Source organism: Coregonus clupeaformis, chromosome 13 (assembly GCF_020615455.1).
Source record: "Coregonus clupeaformis isolate EN_2021a chromosome 13, ASM2061545v1, whole genome shotgun sequence".
Classification (NCBI taxonomy): Eukaryota; Metazoa; Chordata; class Actinopteri; order Salmoniformes; family Salmonidae; genus Coregonus; species Coregonus clupeaformis.
Window position 1 is genome coordinate 53,459,735 of NC_059204.1, and position 14,546 is coordinate 53,474,280.

The 14,546-nt window shown below is 42.9% G+C and overlaps 1 protein-coding gene across 1 annotated transcript in view; it reads right to left on the reverse strand.

Annotated features, from left to right (window-relative positions):
- cblb (Cbl proto-oncogene B, E3 ubiquitin protein ligase) overlaps positions 1 to 12,650 on the reverse strand; it is a 204,719-nt gene extending 192,069 nt beyond the window's left edge. Inside the window, exons 1-3 of the mRNA XM_041894588.2 lie at positions 12,339 to 12,650; positions 10,544 to 10,721; positions 9,931 to 10,181 (exon numbers count right to left, since the gene is read on the reverse strand). Of these exons, the coding sequence (XP_041750522.2) occupies positions 9,931 to 10,181; positions 10,544 to 10,711 (419 nt within the window). The 5' untranslated portion in view covers positions 10,712 to 10,721; positions 12,339 to 12,650. The remainder of the gene's footprint in view (positions 1 to 9,930; positions 10,182 to 10,543; positions 10,722 to 12,338) is intronic.
- Positions 12,651 to 14,546: the final 1,896 nt, after the last annotated feature.

Consider the following 14,546-nt stretch of genomic DNA (forward strand, 5'->3'; position numbering starts at 1 on the left):
TATGACAGACAAATTGAGGAAAAAAAATCCAGAAAATCACATTGTAGGATTTTTTATGAATTTATTTGCAAATTATGGTGGAAAATAAGTATTTGGTCACCTACAAACAAGCAAGATTTCTGGCTCTCACAGACCTGTAACTTCTTCTTTAAGAGGCTCCTCTGTCCTCCACTCGTTACCTGTATTAATGGCACCTGTTTGAACTTGTTATCAGTATAAAAGACAACTGTCCACAACCTCAAACAGTCACACTCCAAACTCCACTATGGCCAAGACCAAAGAGCTGTCAAAGGACACCAGAAACAAAATTGTAGACCTGCACCAGGCTGGGAAGACTGAATATGCAATAGGAAAGCAGCTTGGTTTGAAGAAATCAACTGTGGGAGCAATTATTAGGAAATGGAAGACATACAAGACCACTGATAAACTCCCTCGATCTGGGGCTCCACGCAAGATCTCACCCCGTGGGGTCAAAATGATCACAAGAACGGTGAGCAAAAATCCCAGAACCACACGGGGGGACCTAGTGAATGACCTGCAGAGAGCTGGGACCAAAGTAACAAAGCCTACCATCAGTAACACACTACGGCACCAGGGACTCAAATCCTGCAGTGCCAGATGTGTCCCCCTGCTTAAGCCAGAACATGTCCAGGCCCGTCTGAAGTTTGCTAGAGTGCATTTGGATGATCCAGAAGAGGATTGGGAGAATGTCATATGGTCAGATGAAACCAAAATAGAACTTTTTGGTAAAAACTCAACTTGTCGTGTTTGGAGGACAAAGAATGCTGAGTTGCATCCAAAGAACACCATACCTACTGTGAAGCATGGGGGTGGAAACATCATGCTTTGGGGCTGTTTTTCTGCAAAGGGACCAGGACGACTGATCCGTGTAAAGGAAAGAATGAATGGGGCCATGTATCGTGAGATTTTGAGTGAAAACCTCCTTCCATCAGCAAGGGCATTGAAGATGAAACGTGGCTGGGTCTTTCAGCATGACAATGATCCCAAACACACCGCCCGGGCAACGAAGGAGTGGCTTCGTAAGAAGCATTTCAAGGTCCTGGAGTGGCCTAGCCAGTCTCCAGATCTCAACCCCATAGAAAATCTTTGGAGGGAGTTGAAAGTCTGTGTTGCCCAGCGACAGCCCCAAAACATCACTGCTCTAGAGGAGATCTGCATGGAGGAATGGGCCGAAATACCAGCAACAGTGTGTGAAAACCTTGTGAAGACTTACAGAAAACGTTTGACCTGTGTCATTGCCAACAAAGGGTATATAATAAAGTATTGAGAAACTTTTGTTATTGACCAAATACTTATTTTCCTCCATAATTTGCAAATAAATTCATAACAAATCCTACAATGTGATTTTCTGGATTTTTTTTTCTCATTTTGTCTGTCATAGTTGACGTGTACCTATGATGAAAATTACAGGCCTCTCTCATATTTTTAAGTGGGAGAACTTGCACAATTGGTGGCTGACTAAATACTTTTTTTCCACACTGTAATACACAAAATTAAATATATTTAAGAAAAGCAATTGCATTCTGCAACGTAAAAGTCTCCAGTCATAGAATGCCTGAAAGGCACCAGAATATCTCATTGCAAGGAATTCTGCATATTGTTCCACACATAAGGGGCAAATAAACTAAAAGCAGATTTTCCCAATTCTGTGGAGACCAAAGGGATCTCCAGAGTTATCCATCCCTGAGAAGGGGTTTGGTAATTTGTACGTCTAATATTAATCAATTAAGTAATGTAGAGTGGAAGTTTCTGCAAGACTGCTTTGTAAATGAATAAAAGAGAGTGCAGCTCTCTTCTTCCCACATGTTTGTAAAGAAGTACCCTGCCCTGAACCTTAGTCACTGTTCTAGCCGGCTGCCACCCGGTACTCTACCCTGCACCTTAGAGACTGCTGCCCTATATACATAGTCATTGAACACTGGTCACTTTAATAATGTCTACATACTGTTTCACCCACTTTATATATAAACTGAGTGTACAAAACATTAGGAACACCTTCCTAATATTGAGTTGCACCCCCCTTTACCCCCAGAACAGCCTCAATTTGTCGGTGCATGCTCTACAAGGTGTCGAAAGAGTTCCACAGGGATGCTGGCCCATGTTGACTCCAATGCTTCCCACAGCTGTGTCAAGTTACTGGATGTCCTTTGGGTGGTGGACCATTCTTGATATACACTGGAAACTGTTGAGCGTGAAAAACTCAGCAGCGTTGCAGTTCTTGACACACTCATGGGTGCACCTGACCCTACTACCATATCCCGTTCAAAGGCACTTAAATATTTTGTCTTGGCAATTCACCTTCTGAATGGCACACATGCACAATCCATGTCTCAAGGCTTAAAAATCCTTCTTTAACCTGTCTCCTCCCCTTCATCTATACTGATTGAAGTGGATTTAACATCAATAAGGGATCATAGGTTTCACCTGGATTCTCCTGGTCAGTCTATGTCATGGAAAGAGCAGGAGTTTCTTTGAGACTGTTCTCAAAGAAAGGGGGGGTGCAACTCAATATTAGGAAGGTGTTCCTAATAATTGGTATACTCAGTATCCTATAGAACTTATTTTTCTGGATTATGTGTTAGTTATTTTTTTTGTATTTCTAGGTAGGTATTACTGCACTGTTGGAGCTAGAAACAAGCATTTCGCTGCACCTGCAATAACATATGCAAATCTGTGTACGCGACCAATAAACTTTGATTTGATTTGATGCTGAAGTACTGACATTTAGGAGCATGACTTTAAATAGAACCATAAGGAAACCTGTAGGAAATGTTATGCTGAAGTACTGAAATTCCCACAGAAGAACGTTGCTTCTAAACGTTCTTGGAACAATTTGAGAACATTGCCGATGTCTAACCAGTGGAGAACATTTCTAGAACATGACCAAAACTTATTTAAATGCTGAAATTAAATGCCACCATGTTTTCACTTTTAGCGTCTTCTAAATGACTAAAATGTAAATGTAAATGTAGGGAACATTCTATTAAAGTAATGAAATACCAAGATAATTCCGTTTTTTTTGTCAAGTTCCTTAAATGTGCCAAGAATGTTCCAAAGCCAAGTAACTATCCTGCACCATTCCCAGAAAGTTGTGGGAAGGTTGTATGCAAAATAACCATAGGACAACCACGCTCTCACCAAGCTCTAAGACACATATGGTTCTCAGAACGTTATGTGCTAGCTGGGAGTTTTCTTTACCCAGCCAGCCAGGTGCTTCCTGTTACACAATTGGTTCTTGTTCGCAGAGGTTGAAGATATACCCGACTTTATGTCCCTGCAATGGAGCACCTAACGATCAAGACGTTACACTCACTTGGCAGACTCAGGGTTGCTGTATGTTTGAAAGCTGCAGGTTTGAACAGTAGCATCCAAAAATGTCTGAAAACCTATTTCTTCAAAGCGCACCTTGGTTGAACCCCCTGGCACCCCCACCCCCACCAAACAAAATAATATTAACTTACTGTTGCACTTGTAAATCGGTCTGAACAGGTGTGCAATAGTGCTTGTTGATGTTATCGTTAAAAAAAAAGATGTAGCACACTAACCACTCAGCCAGTGCTTAATTTGTCAACCGGGAGGTGCCGGAACAAAAAGTGAGCGTGAGAGGGGGTGACCTGGGAAGCTCTGAGGTACCGGAATGTATGATAAAAATCGCCTTTATAATAAAACATTGCATGCATATCATCACATTTGTTGCACACATGGGGAACATTTTTAGTAATTTCATGCAATTCTATGTCATTTTACACGACTGGAGATTTTGGCGTTTCTTTTTTAATATCCCACAGATGATCGAAATGACAGACTACTTTGACACTAAGAAACTGAGATAAATAAAAAGTCCTAAAAAAGCTTTCCAGTGATGCGCAGCTCACTCGCTGGTGATGGCCGATGCGCTCATGCCAAAAGCCTATCTCTCTCTTGTTATACTTTGTAAAACAATATTTGGAATTTGATCAAATATTTTGGTAGCCTACAGCACACAGATTAGTCTTCTCTTTCAGCAGGAGCCATTTGCTTTCCCGCGATTGTATTTGAAATATTGCGAAAGGCCTGTTTTGTCTGCATACAGATTTGCTAAGCAGTGGAGTGTAACACTGGTGTTAAAATTGCAAAGCAGAATTTGCGTGGCTCAACCCACTGGAACGTTGTCAAGGAGGGCAGTCACGTGTGTTGCGAAGCAGAGGATCACTGGTTTGAGCCCCGTATGGGACAGTTAGCAGCACACTGACCCGCGATTCAAAATAATTGCTCCTGGTTTTCCCCCCAAATGTAATGACTATCAGGGTCGAGATTGAAGCATGTATGAGAGCATCAGCTGTTCCGGACGACTGTGTGATCACGCTCTCCGTAGCCGATGTGAGTAACACCTTTAAACAGGTCAACATTCACAAGGCCGCAGGGCCAGATGGTTTACCAGGACGTGTACTCTGAGCATGCGCTGACCAACTGGCAAGTGTCTTCACTGACATTTTCAACCTGTCCCTGACTGAGTCTGTAATACCAACATGTTTCAAGCAGACCACCATAGTCCCTGTGCCCAAGAACACTAAGGTAACCTGCCTAAATGACTACCGACCTGTAGCACTCACGTCTGTAGCCATGAAGTGCTTTGAAAGGCTGGTCATGGCTCACATCAACACCATTATCCCAGAAACCCTAGACTCACTCCAATTTGCATACCGCCCCAACAAATCCACAGATGATGCAATCTCTATTGCACTCCACACTTCCCCTTCCCATCTGGACAAAAGGAACACCTACGTGAGAATGCTGTTCATTGACTACAGCTCAACGTTCAACCCCATAATGCCCTCAAAGCTCATCAATAAGCTAAGGACCCTGGGACTAAACACCTCCCTCTGCAACTGGATCCTAGAATTTCTGACGGGCCGCCCCCAGGTGGTAAGGGTAGGTAACAACACATCTGCCACGCTGATCCGCAACACGGGGGCCCCTCAGGGCTGTGTGCTCAGTCCCCTCCTGTACTCCCTGTTCACCCATGACTACATGGCCAGGCACGACTCCAACACCATCATTAAGTTTGCCGACGACACAACAGTGGTAGGCCTGATCACCGACAACGATGAGACAGCCTATAGGGAGGAGGTCAGAGACCAGGCCGTGTGGTGCCAGGATAACAACCTCTCCCTCAACGTGATCAAGACAAAGGAGATGATTGTGGACTACAGGAAAAAGAGGACCGAGCAAGCCTCTATTCTAATCGACGGGGCTGTAGTGGAGCAAGTTGAGCTTCAAGTTCCACATCACCAACAAACTATCATGGTCCAAACACACCAAGACAGTCGTGAAGAGGGCACGACAAAGCCTATTCCCCCTCAGGAGACTGAAAAGATTTGGCATGGGTCCTCAGATCCTCAAAAAGTTATACAACTGCACCATCGAGAGCATCCTGACTGGTTGCATCACTGCCTGGTATGGCAACTGCCCGGACTCCGACCGCAAGGCACTACAGAGGGTAGTGCCAAGCTTCCTGCCATCCAGGACCTCTATACCAGGCGGTGTCAGAGGAAGGCCCTAAAAATTGTCAAAGACTCTAGCCAATCAAGTCATAGACTGTTCTCTCTGCTACTGCACGGCAAGCGGTACTGGAGCATCATGTCTGGGACCAAAAGGCTACTGAACAGCTTCTACCCACAAGCCATAAGACTCCTGAACAGCTAATCAAATGGCTACCCTGACTATTTGCATTGTCCCCACCCCCTCTTTTACGCTGCTGCTACTCTCTGTTTATTATCTATGCATAGTCACTTTAACTCTACCTACATGTACATATTACCTCAATTACCTCGACTAACCCTGCACATTGACTTTGTACCGGTACCTCCTGTATATAGCCTCGCTACTGTTATTTATTGCTGCTCTTTATTTCTTAGTTACCAGCTTTTTACTTATTTTTCTTCAAACTGCATTGTTGGTTAAGAGCTTGTAAGGTAGCATTTCACTGTAAGGTCTACTACACCTGTTGTATTCGGCGCATGTGACAAATAACATTTGATTTGATATGATCACTAAAATCACACAGTTTGTATTCAGCCGCAAGACATTGTATTGACACAATCCTATTTGATGTAGAGACTGGTTGAATTGATTAGTAAAAGCCACTTGTTTTCTCAGTGTTATCAATTGTGGTGTCACATGGGGTGTCTGACCAAAGATGGCCGCCAGGTACACCTCCCATAACCCTTTGTGCTACAGGTCACCTGACCTCGTTATGGGCTAAGTTGGCAGCGCCTGTGCAGCACTGAGAGCTTGGCACCAGGACCCTAGCATGGCCTGCTGATGGCTCTCCACAGCTCAATGAACTTTAGTGTTTGAGTCAAGTGTTGATGATTAAGTAATTTTATGCTCAGACACAGCTAGGCCTTTTTATTGGAAGTTTAATCATGTACACTATATATGCAAAATGTATGTGGACACCCCTTCAAATGAGTGGATTTGGCTATTTCAGCTATACCCGTTGCTGACAGGTTTATAAAATCGAGCACACAACCATGCAATCTCCATAGACAAACATTGGCAGTGGAATGGCCTTACTGAAGAGCTCAGTGACTTTCAACGTGGCACCGTCATAGGATACCACCTTTCTAACAAGTCAGTGCGTCAAATTTCTGCCAGGCTAGAGCTGCCCCGGTCAACTGTAAGTGCTGTTATTGTGAAGTGGAAACGTCTAGGAGCAACAACGGCTCAGCCACGAAGTGGTAGGCCACACAAGCTCACAGAACGGGACTGCCAAGTGCTGAAGCGCGTAGCGCGTAAATATCGTCTGTCCTTGGTTGCAACACTCACTACCGAGTTCCAAACTGCCTCTGGAAGCAATGTCAGCACAATAACTGTTAGTCTGGAGATTCATCATGAAATGAGTTTCCATGGCCGAGCAAGCCTAAGATCACCATGCGCAATGCCAAGCGTCGGCTGGAGTGGTGTAAAGCATGCCGCAATTGGACTCTGGAGCAGTGGAAACGCATTCTCTGGAGTGATGAATCATGCTTCATCATCTGGCAGTCCAACGGACGAATCTGGGTTTGGAGGATGCCAGGAGAACGCTACCTGCCCCAATGCATAGTGCCAAGTGTAAAGTTTGGTGGAGGAGGAATAATGGTCTGGGGCTGTTTTTCATGGTTCGGGTTAGGCCCCTTAGTTCCAGTGAAAATACATCTTAATGCTACAGCATACAATTACATTCTAGATGAATCTGTGCTTCCAACTTTGTGGCAACAGTTTGGGGAAGGTCCTTTCCTGTTTCATCATGACAATGACCCCATGCCCAAAGGGAGGTCCATACAGAAATGGTTTGTCGAGATCGGAGTGGAAGAACTTGACTGGCCTGCACAGAGCCCTGACCTCAACCCCATCGAACACCTTTGGGATGAATAGGAAGGCCGACAGCGAGCCATGCCTAATCACCCAACATCAGTGCCCAACCTCACTAATGCTCTTGTGGCTGAATGGAAGCAAGTAATGTTCCATCATCTAGTGGAAAGAGTGGAGGCTGTTATCACAGCAAAAGGCTACCAACTCCATATTAATACCCATGATTTTGGAATGAGATGTTCGACGAGCGTGTATTTCTATGTTTTTCATTTAAAGCCTTTCTTTTTCCTGAAACCTGTTATCATCCTGCCTATTCATGGTCCTTGTGTGTTTGGTCAACCCCTACACCACACAATTGTCAATTAGTTCACTAATAACTGTAGATAATGCAGTGAAGGCACAGAAAAAGTCCAGATAAATAATCTAGCATTTATGAGAGGTAACATCTCACTTGACACAGATGTCAATTCAACGTCTATTCCACGTAGATTCAACATAATTTCATTGAAATTACGTGGAAACAACGTTGATTCAACCAATGTGTGCCCAGTTGGATGCACAAATGAGCTGTTTTTGCGTAGCACATATCATACGAACTATTAAAGTGGGTGAAACTGCTCATACGTGGTGGACCATTGGCTCAAACCAGTATTTCCTTCCCCTAGTTAGGCCAATATTCCCAGTCACTGTCAGTAGAACTCTACATTTATTTATTATTATTTACATTTAAGACAAAATATCCACAGGAAAGTATTATTAAACCAACGTTTCAAAACGCTGGCACTTACGGGTTTCTTTCTGTCATCTGAGGCATGAGCACACGATGTAAAGACGTGCACGAGCTCTTCTAGTGTTAACCACACTGCATACATGTAATGTGCCTACAGAAAGTATTCACACCCCTTGACTTTTTCTACATATTGTGTTACAGCCTGAATTAAACATGTATTACATTTCGATTTTTTGGGTTACTGGCCTACACACAATACCTCATAATGTCAATGTGGAATTATGTTTTTAGACATTTTTACAAAGCAATAATAAATGAAAAGCTGAAATGTCTTGAGTCAATAAGTATTCAACCCCTTTGTTATGACAAGCCTAAATAAGTTCAAGAGTAAAAAATGTACTTAACAAGTCACATAATAAGTTGCATGGACTGATTTTTGAACATGATTTTTGAATGACTATCTCATCTCTGTACCCCAAACATATAATTATCTGTAAGGTCCCTCAGTCGAGCAGTGAATTTCAAACACAGATTCAACCACAAAAAACAGGAACGGATTTCCTATGCCTTGGTAGATCGGTAAAAATAAAATAAGCCAACACTGAATATCCCTTTGAGCATGGTGAAGTCATTAATTACACTTTGGATGGTGTATCAATACACACAGTCACTACAAAGATACAGGTGTCCTCCCTAACTCAGTTGCCGGAGAGGAAGGAAACCTCTCAGGGATTTCACCATTAGGTTAATGGTGACTTTAAAACAGTTACAGAGTTTAATGGCTTTGATAGGAGAAAACTGAGGATGGATCAACAACATTGTAGTTACTCCACAATACTAACCAAATTGACAGACAGAGTGAAAAGAAGGAAGTCTGTACAGAATAGAAATATTCCAAAACATGCATCCTGTTTGCAATAAGGCACTAAAGTAAAACTGCAAAAAATGTGGCAAAGAAATTAACTTTATGTCCTGAATACAAAGCGTTATGAATGGGGCAAATCCAACACAACACATCACTGAGTACCACTCTTCATATTTTCAAGCATGGTGGTGGCTGCATCATGTTATGGGTATGCTTGTCATTGACAAGGCCTAGGGAGTTTTTTATGATAAAAAGAAACAGAATACAGCTAAGCACAGGCAAAATCCTAGAGGAAAACCTGTTTCAGTCTGCTTTCCAACAGACACTGGGAGACAAATTCACCTCTCAGGACAATAACCTAAAACACAAGGCCAAATATAAACTGGAATTGCTTACCAAGACGACATTGAAATGTTCCTGAGTGGCCTAGTTACAGTTTTGAGTCAAATCAGCTTTGAAAATCTATGGCAAGACTTGAAAATGGCTGTCTAGCAATGATCAACAACCAACTTGACAGAGCTTGAAGAATGTTTAAAATAATAATGTGCAAATATTGTACAATCCAGGTGTGCAAAGGTATTAGAGACTCACAGCTGTAATCGCTGCCAAAGGTGATTCTAACATGTATTGACTCAGGGGGTTAAATACTTATCTAATCAAGATACTGTATATTAGTGGGGGGTTTTTTTAGTGTTTTTTTTAACAAATGTTAGAATTTCTCTGCCACTTTGACATTAGAGTATTTTGTGTAGATCGTTGACAAAAAATTACAATTAAATCATTTTTAATCCCAACTTGTAACACAACAATGTGGAAAAAGTCAAGGTGTGTGAATACTTTCTGAAGGCACTGTATTTCCATCATGTGAGCATGCCTCAAGTAATAGAAACAACACCAATAGCAATAGTAACATTAACAGATATTCACCAAACAGAGGCTAATTTACACTCAAAACACACACAGACCTTCTTTTCCTTACCTGTCCTGGGATTGCTCCTCATACATCCTCTCCTTGCCTTCTTTGAAAAGCCGGATAGCCCTTTTCGATTTCTTCATTAGGCTATCAATGTAGACCTTAAAGTAATCATTCTCGCTGAGCTGAGTCAGTCTCTGGCTCTCCTCATATTTGCACTGTATTAGCCGCAGATGCTGGTACGTGTCAGGTAAGATATCCAATATGTATGGGGGGCTGTTTTTCAGCTGTAGTCTAGGGTTCTGACAGAGACGAACCTGCAGAGAGAAGTTTGCAATGCCATCAGTTATTAGGAGGATAGTTCAGACACGTAAAATCTCTTTGTTGCGTTCTACCTATAACTACTGAGCTACAATTGCGATTTCCTTGTGACATTTGACTCAAGTTTATCCAATGTATAGAATCTTAACTCAAATAAAAACATTGTATTTTGACCGATGCTTAAAACCAAATGATTAAACAACCCCTAATTTGCCTACACACATAGGGGGAAAGGCAATTTAGGTTTACATTATTGAAACTGGAAAGCATTCAATCAAATAGGGAGGAAAAGTCAGTCTACTGCAGGTATAAGCTCATTAGAAGCATAAATTATGCAATTGAATTGAAACAAACGTACCACTTTGTCCATAAGTTTCCACGTTTTTTCAACTGTTCGGCGGTCAGCAGCAGCCTGTTTTGGTGGTCCGACTGCATCCTGAATGGCATCAATAATGCCTAAAATCCGACCTTTGCGTTGGTTTGGTCCGCGTCCACCTGGATTACGGCCACTTAGAGCAGTTGCCATTGTCTATACACTGAGATAAATACACATACTCTTAGGGTCTACAGGATGGTAACACTTTACTGCAGGTATTATGCATTATGATGTGGTTATAATCCTGTGAGTCTTGTCATCCCCTTGTTACAGTATGTCTTAATATCATCTCATAATGGCCCCGTAAAATGAACACACATTTTCAATCAATTAAAAATGGGATTCGAAAAATAACAAAACATGGCCCCGTTTTGGTATAAAGCGGAGGGACGGGCCAGGGAAATGTACGCCCTCAAGTGCATAGACCACGCTCTAGATGCAAAGACTGACAGTCTGTAACATCCACTCATATTTTTAAACATAACATTGTGTGTTTACGTTCTTATTGTTGGTAAACAATGGAGTAATAAAAGCTTGTGTGTTGGGTTATGATAGAGAAAGACAGTTGTCCTAAGCTAATGGGGCATTTATAATCTATATGCTTCAATTACCAATAAGTATATATCAATAATTGAAATGAAAATTGAAATGAACAGACTCCCAGATCTGTAGATTTTAATATTTTGATACATAGAGAGACTTTACATATCATAAACCTTATAATAATTGGCTCATACTGCTTATAACAAATGATAAAGCATGGTTTTAAGAAAAGTGTTACAATCTTGCAAGATGCCACCAATGCCAAAGTACAGCGAAAGTCAACCATGCATATTAGAAGACCTAGTAGGCTTTACGTTAGTCTATGTGAAGTAGCCAAAGCTATTATAATATAACAACCTATGTCACATAAAGAGGCATGCCAGACAAATGACCTACTGCTGAAAACTTCAATTAAAGGCCCACTCCTTAACTTGAAAAACAAAAAAACGATTCGCCATAAAGCTGAGGGATGGAGCTGGAGAAATGTAAGCAATCGCAAATTCATAGATGGCTATGAATGCAAGGACTGGCAGTCCATGAGGTAAACATGAAAGTTTCAACCATATTTTGAAACTACCCTCTGGGCACAGACATCAATTCAACGTCTATTCCACGTTGGTTCAACGCAATTTAATTGAAATGACATGGAAACAACGTTGATTCAGCCAGTGTGTGCCCAGTGGGTAGCTAGCTACATTGTATGGTTGCAAAGGTTATTTTATTTGTTTAAAGCCATAATATTTGGGGTTATGATGGTGTTAGACAGTTGAACTAAGCCCATTGGGAATGTATAAATGATGGGGTTAAGACAGTTGAGCTAAACTCATCGAGCATTAACTAGTAGGCTATTCAATAGTCCAAATGGGTATATCATTAGGCTAATTTAAATGATCAAAAACGGCACAGAGTAGGCCTTTAAGTTTTATTTAATCAGCAAATAGAAAGAGTAGATTTCTATTACACGAAATGAAAGTAGGCTAGCTCCCAATTCTGACAAAAGTGTGGTGACTTCGTGTCTTTATCGTATGCAACCGCATTCATGAGCGCATTTGACGTTCACAAATGCATAGGCTGTATCAAACTTTAAGACTACAAAATAGTCCCGTGTAGGCTATAATAAATTCAAATAGGCAACATAAGACAGTGGTTTCGTAAAGCGTAGTGCTATGACTTGTATTGATGATCGTGATAATAATGTTTTTAAAAACGACAGAAAAAGAAATCATTGACTTACTGCGCACGACGCAGGAGAACGTCGACGGAATGATCCTGTTTCGAGGCTTGTGGAATAAACAACCCGACTGAAATGACAAATGGAGAGGAAATGTACGTGGAAACTACCACAGATCGCTTGTGACGGTCATTCGTTATCAATCATCCCACTTTTTGCTTTTCCAAAATCAATGTTTATAGATCAAATCCAATTTTCCCGAACTGAAGCGGCCAGTTGGCTGGTTGTGGAAACGTAAAATGGTTGTGGGCGACATAAATGATTATACGTCCCACTCTTCCCTGACATCCACTAGGAGCTGTAACTCTTAGCTGGATGCTGGATGTTACATCCAGTATAGCATCCAACTCAGAGTTACATCCAGCATCCGGCTCAGAGTTACATCCAGCATCCAACGTCCGGCTCAGAGTTACATCCAGCATCCAGCTCAGAGTTACATACAACATCCAGCATCTGTCACAGACTTATATCCAGCATCCATCTGATAGTTACATCCAGCATCTGGCTCAGACTTACATCCAGCATCTGGCTGAGCGTTAGTTACATCCACCATCCGGCTGAGAGTTACATCCATCATCCTGCTGAGAGTTATATCCAGCATCCGGCTGAGAGTTACATCCAGCATCTGGCTTAGCGTTACATCCAGCATCCAGCTAAGAATTACATCCAGCATCTGGCTCAGACTTGCATCCACCATCCAGCTCAGAGTTACATACAGCATCCCGCATCTGGCACAGACTTACATCCGGCATCCGGCTGAGAGTTACATCCAGCATCTGGCTGAGAGTTACATCCAGCACCTGGCTCAGACTTATATCCAGCATCCGGCTGAGCGTTATATCCACCATCCGGCTGAGAGTTACATCCACCATCCTGCTGAGAGTTATATCCAGCATCCGGCTCAGCGTTATGTCCAACATCCAGCTCAGAGTTACATCCAGCATCCGGCTCAGCGTTATGTCCAACATCCAGCTCAGAGTTACATCCAGCATCCGGCTCAGAGTTACATCCAGCATTCGGCTCAGAGTTATATCCAGCATCCAGCTCAGAGTTACATACAACATCCAGCATCTGTCACAGACTTACATCCAGCATCCGACTGAGAGTTATATCCAGCATCTGGCTCAGACTTACATCCAGCATCCAACATCCGGCTCAGAGTTACATCCAGCATCTGGCACAGAGTTACATCCAGCATCGAGCTGAGAGTTACATCTAGCATCCAGCTCAGAATTACATCCGTATCCGGCTCGGATTTACATCCAGCATCCGGCACAGAGTTACATCCAGCATCCGGCTCAGCGTTACGTCCAACATCCAGCTCAGAGTTACATCCAGCATCCGGCTCAGCGTTACATCCAGCTTCCAACGTCCGGCTCAGAGTTGCATCCAGCATCCAACGTCCGTCTCAGAGTTGCATCCAGCATCCGGCTCAGAGTTGCATCCAGCATCCAGCTCAGAGTTACATACAATATTCAGCATCTGTCACAGACTTACATCCAGCATCTGGCTCAGACTTACATCCAGCATCCAGCATCTGGCTGAGCGTTACATCCACCATCCGGCTGAGAGTTACATCCATCATCTGGCTCAGAGATACATCCAGCATCCAGCTGAGAATTACATCCAGCATCCGGCTCAGACTTGCATCCAACATCCAGCTCAGAGTTACATCCACCATCCAGCATCTGGCACAGAGTTACATCCGGCATCCGGCTGAGAGTTACATCCAGCATCTGGCTGAGAGTTACATCCAGCATCTGGCTCAGACTTACATCCGGCATCCAACATCCGGCTCAGAGTTACATCCAGCATCTGGCACAGAGTTACATCCAGCGTCGAGCTGAGAGTTACATCTAGCATCCAGCTCAGAATTACAACCAGTATCCGGCTCAGACTTACATCCAGCATCCGGCACAGAGTTATATCCAGCATCCGGCTCAGCGTTACGTCCAACATCCAGCTCAGAGTTACATCCAGCATCCGGCTCAGAGTTACATCCAGCATCCAACGTCCGGCTCAGAGTTGCATCCAGCATCTGGCTCAGAGTTACATCCAACATTCGGCTCAGAGTTACATCCAGCATCCAGCTCAGAGTTACATACAACATTCAGCATCTGTCACAGACATACATCCAGCATCTGGCTGATAGTTACATCCAGCATTTGGCTCAGACTTACATCCAGCATCCAGCATCTGGCTGAGCGTTAC